This window comes from Vulpes lagopus, chromosome 11 (genome assembly GCF_018345385.1).
Source record: "Vulpes lagopus strain Blue_001 chromosome 11, ASM1834538v1, whole genome shotgun sequence".
Lineage (NCBI taxonomy): Eukaryota > Metazoa > Chordata > Mammalia > Carnivora > Canidae > Vulpes > Vulpes lagopus.
In genome coordinates, this window is record NC_054834.1 from 59,560,810 (window position 1) to 59,570,903 (window position 10,094).

General features: G+C 43.8%; 1 protein-coding gene across 13 annotated transcripts in view; it reads left to right on the plus strand.

Annotated features, from left to right (window-relative positions):
- LOC121471311 overlaps positions 1-6,539 on the plus strand; it is a 172,589-nt gene extending 166,050 nt beyond the window's left edge. For all 13 annotated transcript variants that reach the window (XM_041721879.1, XM_041721865.1, XM_041721866.1 and 10 more), the window contains one exon: positions 4,740-6,539. In XM_041721879.1, coding sequence (XP_041577813.1) covers positions 4,740-5,124 — 385 coding nt within the window. In that variant the 3' untranslated portion in view covers positions 5,125-6,539. The remainder of the gene's footprint in view (positions 1-4,739) is intronic.
- The last annotated feature ends 3,555 nt before the right edge of the window (positions 6,540-10,094 follow it).

The window sequence follows — 10,094 nt, forward strand, 5'->3', positions numbered from 1 at the left end:
CTCAAGGAATGAGGCAGGAGCTTAGGAAGAGGGGAATGAGGTGACGCTGACTCCAGTTGTCGGAGTTGGGTAGAGTCAGGGTAGGAACATGAGCATCGCTTACCTCTTCCTGAGCCATGAGCATCCACAGACCCATTGGTCCCAGCCCAAGGCTGGGTGTGAAAGGTTAACGGACCCAGCTGAAAGGGCTGGAGTGAGACTAGAGTGTAGGCAGACCATGTTCCTTCCTAGCTGCACGTAGGTGAGCAGCTTACTTTGTCTCTCTGAGCTGTTTCCTTATCCAAAGTGGTTGGCCTAGAGAAGCCACTGCTGTGCCAGGTGTGTGCCTCAGAATCCCCTGGAAGCTTGTCAAAATCAGGATGCCCAGACCCTTGCAGACTGATTTGGGAGGTCCAGGGGGATACTGGGAATCTGGTTGTTTCCTAGGTTCCCTAGGAGATTGTGATCCACACCAATGTTGGAGAGCCCTGTACTAGATGAACACAAGGGGTCTTCCCAAACATCCCTAAAGTGTTCTAAAGTTTACCCAGTTGGCGATAAGAAAGCACAGATGGTAGGCATTTGCCTCACACAGTGATTGGGTGGCATCGGAATCAGACACTTTATCAGTCACTTGCTGCACCCCAAGAAATAGCCAACTGGGAGCTTACCCAAAGCCAGTTTTTCATGTGAGTTCATACCCTTCTCCATTCTCTCCTAGGCAACCTCTCCCGCTCATGGCTTAATTACCATCTCTCCCAGAGGTCACAAACTGGGGGCCAGAAAGACAAACCTAGGCTAGCCACACACAAGTTTTATTTAGTCTGCCCAGTATTTTTTAAAGTCTATTTCGTGTAGGGTCAGACTGGGTATTTACTTTCTGGCTCACCACGAGCCCACCACACCCGAGTGTGGCACACCCATCCAGCTTCAATCCTTTACATTACCTGCCTAGACCCCAATTTTAGATTTAATGCGGTGTCTTTACTTCTGTGTCCAGCACCGACCTTTCTCTGAGCATTGGGCCCATATACCCACAGGTCTCTTGGGGACAGAATCCAGTTGTGTATTTATTGGAAGACCTGGCACATTGGACAGGGCAGGGTAAACATTAGTGATATTATTATCCTTACTGTGCACCTCCTCTTGTCTTGTGGGCACCTCAGTTTATCCTAGTGTTCAAAACAGAGCCCAGGACTTTCCTAACCTTCACCCCCGGTCTCTCCACGTTCCCTCTTTCCACAAATGAAATCACCAGAAAGCAGGCCCTTCATCTAGGGCCGTTTTGGGCCCTTTTGTCTCCTTCAGTCTGACTTGACATCAGACCTTGTGCAAAATCTCTTTTGGTTCCATTCCATTTTCTCCGACTCACTGTCACTATCCTAGCCCATGCCACTATTGCCTTTGCCAGGACTGTGGTAGTTGCTGGATTATTCTCCTGGGGACATTATTGTTTCTAACCATTGCTCAGTTCAAAGCCACATGCTCATTAAACAACTTGATCTTGCCTCAGCCTTGCATACAGCCCATTTACTGGCTTTCTGTTGGCCCAGGATAGATTCCCATCAAGATCCTCCCGGTCTGGCTCCTGCCTTCTCCCCAGCCTCCTCTGGCAGTCTGTGTTCCAGCCATCTGGGACTTGTGTTATCCCTGGGATGTGCCCTACTATCTCTGGCCGCTGGGCCCTTACATATGCTGTTCCTCCTCCTGGAGGACTCTTCCCCTTACTATTCATTTAAATAGTTGTGACATTTTCTTTATGTTCCACTTAGCTCTTACTTCCTCAGAAAGTCTTCCCTGATACCCAAGATCGAGTCAGGCCTCCTGCTACGAGCTTGCAGAGCCCCTGTGCCTTCCCTGGCATAGCATTCATCACACGGCAACATGATGGCATGCTCTCTAGACCAAGAAAGGCTACACGAGGGCAGGAATAGTCACTCTCTAGGTTGTTCCCTGCTCTCTCTTCTATGTCTAGCACATGTATGGAACAAAGTAGTGCACGAAGTGTGCTAAAGAAAGGGAGAGAAAACAAAGAAGGGAAGCATGGAAGAGGAACCAGAAAGGAAGGCAACTAGCCACTCCTTCTTTCCAAAGGGAGGACAAGAGCGCACACATCACACCCCCAACCTCAATCTCCTAAAATTGAGAATTTATGAGAGCAGGAATTCTCTTACTCAGTGCTGTGCCCTCAGTATCTCACAAAGAGTAAGTGTGTTGTGGAGGTCATTCTAAGAACGTCTTGACCTAGATTATAACCCATAAAATAACCAGTCAGAGAACTACTATTTTTTTGTAACACACCTTGAGCAATGACTTAACTTCAGAGTATGTACATATATACATATATGTACATATATAAAGTCTGATAAAAATTCAAATCTTAAAAAAAAAAAAAAAAGAAAGAAAAGAAACGATAGATAAATTTCACACCAAGTACCCTGTTGTTACCACCAGGGAAATCAGATTGGATTACGAACTTGCCAGTAGGAGGTCTATTGTCCAAACACAATAACACTGACTTGCAACACTTAAGGAAAATGTAATTCTTAAAGGCATAGAAACACTTAACATGCAGTTCATCCGCTGGACTCAAATGGAGATTTGGGCTACACCATCTAGTAAGCCAGAATGGAGGAGAAAGTGTGAACTTTGACCCTCGAGAGCCTGAAGTTTGGGCCTAAGCCACTACTTACTGCGCACTTGCCTTTGGGAGATTGATTCAACCTCTCCTCTTGACTTTTTTCCCTGTAAAATGGAAAAAATGAGACCTGCCTTGCAGGGTTGTTTGGAAGATTAAATATAAAATGTAAAGCACCTGGCACAGCCCTGGCGACCAGATGCCCATAGATGAGACTGTAGCAAGTACCTCTGCATTTCAGTTATTTAAGGGTATGATGGTTCGGCTCAGAGATACAAGGAGCTCATGAAATACTCCTCTCCCTGTGGGAAGAGGCATTATTTCTTTACTGTCAGTGTCCTAAAAGAATGAGAAAACCAGTGGCAGAGAAACAGGAAAGCAATAGCAACAAAGAAGCATGGGAATGAAAATGCAAGAATTGGATTCTCACTGGATCTTGGAGTCAAGGCTTTTCTTTCCTTGTTTCCCTTCTCCCTCTCTGGTATTCCTGGGGAAGCCTCCTCAGTGAGGGTAACCAGGAGTGGGATCCTAATGGACAGAAGGAGTTTTGCTTTTCTAGGCTACTCATCACTCTGGTGCTTTTTTATTTTTTTATTTTTAAATTTATTTTTTTTAAATTTATTCATGAAAGAGAGGCACACAGAGAGAGGCAGAGACATAGACAAGGGGAGAAGCAGGTTCCCTGTGGGGAGCCCGATGCAGGACTCAATCACAGGACCCCAGAACCACGACCTGAGCTCAAGGCAGATTCTCAACCACTGAGCCACCCAGGCATCCTACTCCGGTGGTTTTTTTAAAAATAAAATTCATATTCAGACATTTTTAAAAATAACTTTTTTTTTCTTATTTCAAAGGCAAATCGTGTTCATTCTGGAAAATTCATACAAGCAAAAAGAAGAAAAAAGTTAGCCAAAAACTCCACTGCTAGATGACTACTGAAAACGTTTTTTGGAGTCTATCCTTTCAAATTTCAAAATGTTTTCTAGGCAATAAGTACATCAACCAATATGTCTTATATGACACATGAGATCAGATGGTACATACCATTCTGTAACCTGATTTTTCTCAGCTTTCCTTTTTTTTTTTTTTTAAGATTTTATTTATTTATTCATGAGAGACACACAGAGAGAGGCAGAGACACAGGCAGAGGGAGAAGCAGGCTCCATGCTGGGAGCCTGACGTGGGACTCGATCCCGGGTCTCCAGGATCACACCCTGGACCTAAGGCAGGTGCTCAACCGCTGAGCCACCCAGGTGTCCCTCTGAACAGTTTTCCATGTCAGCAAAGGAACATTATCTAATGTCACCATGGGCGACATCGGCAGGTGCCTGGGGTGGCTGGCCGCAGGTATTTGCCATGCCCTCCCTGGGTGCAGACTGGTGGCTTTTCTGTGAACAGTGATTCACTGAACGACTTGGTAGTCAAACCTTTCTGCAGCCCCTGATTGTTCCCTTACAATGAATTCCCACATTCATAGTTTATTTTCTCAAGAAAAGAAAACAGTAAGACAGTGCATTGAAAATGTTTAGGTCTTAAGTGGGCCTTACAGGTAGCAGTGGTGGGGAGACTATCATTCAGCATTATGCTTTTATTTCTGATCCTGTTCAACTTCCAAATTTATCTCAAGGCAACCTCATTTCTAGTCAACTGACTTAAAAAATAAATAAGACACAGCCACTGTCCTTTAAAGAAATGATAATCTAATAGCACAGATAAGAGACACGGTAAACATCTGTATAAGTGAGTTTTCTCTCTCAACTTGATGCCAAAGTTCCTTAGCTATTTGCAATAAGAAGAAGGGTAAGATGGAATTGATAATACTAATAATAGCCCATGGTTGATGAGCGCTTATATATCTAGGAACTGTTCGTGTAGGACAATGCTCACTGTGTTAAGTGACGTGCGTCACTGATTTCTACTGCTAGCCCCTGGGGTAGGTGTTATGGTTATGAACATTCTGTTGTATAAATTGTGATAAAAGGTAGTGAAATAATTTGCCCAGGTAACTCAGCTAATGAATGGTGGCCCTCTGAGGCTAGAGCCCTTTACTCTGAAACATATTCTTGGGCTGGGAGAGAGGGTCACAGGAGCCTGGAATAAGCATTGTCATTCAACCTTCCAGATACTGCGGCCTGAAAACCAGCTTGCTGACATCTCCCATGGTAGGGTTCATGGTGACCAATCAGTGTACCTTCCACAAACCCATCGGCTTTCCTCAGGTCCCAGTGGCTGCTTTGGCTGTGGAGAAAATGGGTCACTCCAGCGTGCATTACCGCCTGGCTCTGTTCCCACCTAAGGCCACCAAGGAGCTGCCTTCTGTCAATCACTGGGACCTCAGTGATGGCTTTTTCTTTGGCCACCCCAAGCTGGCCCATTTTGAATCTTTAGCCTGTGCCACTGGGTCTTCAGTCCATGTCTTTGTAAATCCAGCCACCAGCAAACCAATGGGCCTTCCAGAAGACTTCAGGAAGGGCCTTCTGAGGCTAATGAGCGCAGCTTCTGTGTGAATCATCTGTGGAAGTTTGCTCATCAGAAAATAAAACTCTGTTTATCTTCTAAAACGCTTTCTTTAGATTTCCTTGGCATACCTTTTAACCCTCAAAATGACTGTCAGTTCCTTAAAAGTTTTTGTAAACAGAGTCATCTGGCTCCACTGATCAAGCGTCTGTTTGTGTCCGGCCAGGAGCAGAGTGCTTTACACAGAGTCTCCCCCAGACACCCGGTGGGACAGGTAGTACTCTTATGGCGAAGAGGAAAAGGAGGTTTGCAGAGTCAAAACAATTGGCCCAGAGTCCTCCAGCTGGGGAGTCCATCTGATTCTCAGTCTCCCGGGTGTGCTCTCTTGCGTGCGCCTTTATGGCTAATATCCTAGCAGCACGGCCACACACGTCCCTGGGTTGGGATCACCACCCCTCTGATAGGACTGGTTAAATCTGCTCAGCTTCTTACTGGTAATAACGATGTGACCTCTATTTTTTTTTTTTTTTTTTAAGATGAGAACATAAAAAAGAAAAAAAAACCAACAATACCTTTCTTTCATGTATTTAAAACAAGCAACCCTCTGACAGTTTTCTGATCCACAACTTCGCTTACTCACTCCTGCCATGGGCAGAAACCTAAAAGTAAGCACAAATAAGTAGTGTCTGCAGCTGAACCGTGTAAGGACCCTGCTTGGCATACTAATAAAAATGGTTACGCTTTGCTGAGCACTGGCTTTGTAAAGTACTTTCTGGGCATTTCCTTGATCAATCCCCATTCCTCTTCTCGGAGGTAGGGATTACTGTGGCCATTTTTCAGATGAGATCACGGAGGTTTTAAAGTGAACTTGCTAGAGTAGGAGAAGGAGTTCTAGTCTAACCTTTGCTTGAATCCGGAGAAAGGGAGAACCACAAGCTGACTCTCTCTGAGCCTCAGTTTCCACCTCTGAAAACAAGACCCCACATGACCTTTTTCAGTTGGGGCCCTGGATGGTTTTTGTTTTGTTTTGTTTTTGAAATTGCAGAGAGCTCTTTTGATCTGCTTTTGAATTAAGTTCTGAATCCCTGTTGCATACGCACAGGGCTTTGGAATGTTGTCACCACGATAAAAACAAACAAACAAACAAACAAACAAACAAACAAAAAACAGTGCTGAGTGCGATTCCTTTGACATTTAATGCAGTCTGTTTCCTCCAGTAGTAGATCCATCTTGCATAGAACATCTTGCACAAGAAGGGAAGACTATGAACCAGCAGCCAGTATCCATAGGAATGGCCTGCCTGAGGGCTCCCACTTGCTCAGAAAGGGCCTTAAGAAAAACTCCTGAGGTCAAACTCTCCCTCTTTGCAGATGACATGATACTATATGTAGAAAACCCAAAAGACTCCACCCCAAGATTGCTATAACTCATACAGCAATTCGGCAGTGTGGCAGGATACAAAATCAATGCCCAGAAATCAGTGGCATTTCTATATACTAACAATGAGACTGAAGAAAGGGAAATTAAGAAGTCAATCCCATTTACAATTGTACCCAAAAGCATAGATACCTAGGAATAAACCTAACCAAAGAGGTAAAGGATCTATACCCTAAAAACTACAGAACACTTCTGAAAGAAATTGAGGAAGACACAAAGACATGGAAAAATATTCCATGCTCATGGATTGGAAGAATTAATATTGTGAAAATGTCACAGTTACCCAGAGCAATTTATACACTTAATGCAATCCCTATCACAATACCATGGACTTTCTTCAGAGAGTTGGAACAAATCATCTTAAGATTTGTGTGGAATCAGAAAAGACCCCGAATAGCCAGGGTAATATTAAAAAAGAAAACCAGAGCCAGGGGCATCACAATTTCAGATTTCAGGTTGTACTACAAAGCTATGGTCATCAAGACAGTGTGGTACTGGCACAAAAAAAGACACATAGATCAATGGAACAGAATAGAGAACCCAGAAATGGGCCCTCAACTCTCTGATCAACTAATATTCGACAAAGCAGGAAACACTATCCACTGGAAAAAAAGACAGTCTCTTCAGTAAATGGTGCTGGGAAAATTGGGCATCCACATGCAGAAGAATGAAACTAGACCATTCTTTTACACCAGACACAAAGATAAACTCAAAACGGATGAAAGATCTAAATGTGAGACAAGAATCCATCCAAATCCTGGAGAATACAGGCAACACCCTTTTTGAACTTGGCCACAGCAACTTCTTGCAAGATACATCTATGAAGGGAAGGGAAACAAAAGCAAAAATGAATTATTGAGACTTCATCAAGATAAGAATCTTCTGCACAGCAAAAGAAACAGTCAACAAAACTAAAAGACAACCTACAGAATGGGAGAAGATATTTGCTAATGACATATCAGATAAAGGACTAGTATCCAAGATCTATAAAGAACTTATTAAACTCAACAGCAAAGAAACAAACAATCCAATCATGAAACGGGCAAAAGACATGAACAGAAATCTCACAGAGGAAGACTTAGACATGGCAAACAAGCACATGAGAAAATGCTCCACATCACTGGCCATCAGGGAAATACAAATCAAAATCACAATGAGATACCACCTCACACGAGTGAGAATGGGGAAAAGGAACAAGGCAGAAAATAACAAATGTTGGAGAGGATGTGGAGAAAGGGGAACACTCTTGCACTGTTGGTGGGAATGTGAGCTGGTGCAGCCACTCTGGAAAACTGTGGAGGTTCCTCAAAGAGTTAACAATAGATCTGCCCTATGACCCAGCATTGCACTGCTGGGGATTTACCCCAAAGATACAGATGCAGTGACATGCTGGGACACCTGCACCCCGATGTTTCTAGCAGCAATGTCCACAATAGCCACTGTGGAAGGAGCCTCGATGTCCATCGAAAGATGAAGGGATAAAGAAGATGTGGTCTATGTATACAATGGAATATTACTCAGCCATTAGAAATGATGAATACTCACCATTTGCTTCGACGTGGATGGAACTGGAGGGTATTATGCTGAGTGAAGTAAGTCAATCGGAGAAGGACAAACATTATATGGTCTCATTCATTTGGGGAATATAAAAAATAGTGAAAGGGAATAAAGGGGAAAGGAGAGAAAATGAGTGGGAAATATCAGAAAGGGAGACAGAACAGGAGAGACTCCCAACTCTGGGAAATGAACAGGGGTGGTGGAAGGGGAGGTGGGCGGGGAGTGGAGGTGACTGGGTGATGGACACTGAGGGGGGCACTTGGGATGAGCACTGGGTGATATGCTATATGTTGGCAAATTGAACTCCAATAAAAAATAATTTAAAAAAAGAAAGAAAATCTTCTGTGTGTGTCACTTTTCAGTCCTTGTGGTTCTTGCATGTGCATTGTGTCATGCGTATTTGTGACTACTCTGAGGGCTGAGTATTATTATTATTATTATTGTCCACGTCACAATAGGGTTTCAGGAGGAAGGTGACCTATTGAGTTGTTTGTTTACCTACAAAACTTCTGTGTAGCAGAGCGAGAACTCAATCCAGCCAGGTCTTTGGACCCATCTTTCCATGCCACCAACTCTGCATCTCATCCCAATGGTCCTGAATTTTCAAATTTCACCATACATGACCACCAGTGTTTAAAATGGCAGCAATATTAACAGTGGATTTGTCAAGAGGCTCTTTAATTGGGGGCAACATAGTGGGGTAATTACGATGGTGGGGGTCCCCCATCAGAGGAACCTGATTTGTATCCTGGCCCTGCCATTTCTAATTAGAAGGATGCTATTTGACGTTGGGCGTTGTTGGGGGTGCGAACACATTTGCTTGCCTATGTTTGATGCTCACAACCCCCGACCACAGCTGTCGTGGACGGGACTCTGTTGCTTTAAACCCCTGAGATGGTGGAGTTGTTTGCTCCCACAGCACAGCTTCTTCCTCTTCCCAATGGGTACAGCCTCAGAGGTTGTTGTGAGGGTTCCAGGAGAAATGTGTGCAAGAACTTGGGAATAGTGGCTGGTTTGTGCCTGTTAGTGTAAAAGAAAAGAAATGCCATGTGCTCCAGCTACCCAAGCACCTCCAAGATAGGAAAGTAACCAAGCCTTACATTCATTTTCTTTCCTGTGCTTCAGTGGGAGTTGCACACTGTTTTTTTTTTCTTCCTTTCTGTCTTTTAAGATTTTATTTACTTATTTGAGAGAGAGAGAGCGCACAAGCAGGGAGAGCTGCAGTGAGAGAGGGAGCCCAATGAGGGGCTCAATCCCAGGACCCTGGGACCATGACCTGAGCCGAAGGCAGACACAACTGAATTTGCCACCCAAGTGCACCCAATTTCTACTTTAAAAGTGATAGAGGTACGGAAGACACACAGGATGGTGGGATGTGTTATATCTACAATACGTTTAGCTAGGCTCGGACTCGGAACTGACCAGAATTGACGGTACAGATGGATTCTGTGCAAAGAGCGCCAAGTTCACATAAATCGCAAGCATTTTAAGTACTGATGACACAGTCTTTCCACTTAAAAATCCAAGTTTTTAATACTTTATCATGAGCCAAAACAGTGAACGTTACAGCGCTCATTGGTTTTTAGGGGGGAAATTCTAGCACTATAAACTCGTTTTAAGACCCTAGAGAGAGCCAGATTTTAGTTGCATGTACTTGGGAGGAAGCCAGATTTTTATAAAGGTGGCAAAATCAGTCTAGAAAGACTTTTAAAAACATCCAGTCAGCCATCCACCACTTAACTCCACAAGATGTTTTCGTTGGGCGGCTAACAAGTAGCCATGTCGCTGTTGTCTGCTGGGCACTTCTGAGCAGATAGGATTCATGCCTTTGCTAACAAGAAACAACTACAATAATCCAAGCAGGTGAAGAAAACCTTCAGGTGTTGCTGATTTTCTAACTACATTTTTTTTTTGTTACACCCGAATTCATTCAAAAACCTATAGTAAGAGACAAGAGGTACGAGATGTGTGTTCGTGTTTTGCTTGGACAGATTTTGGCTCCTAGCAATTAATGCTCTGAGTTACA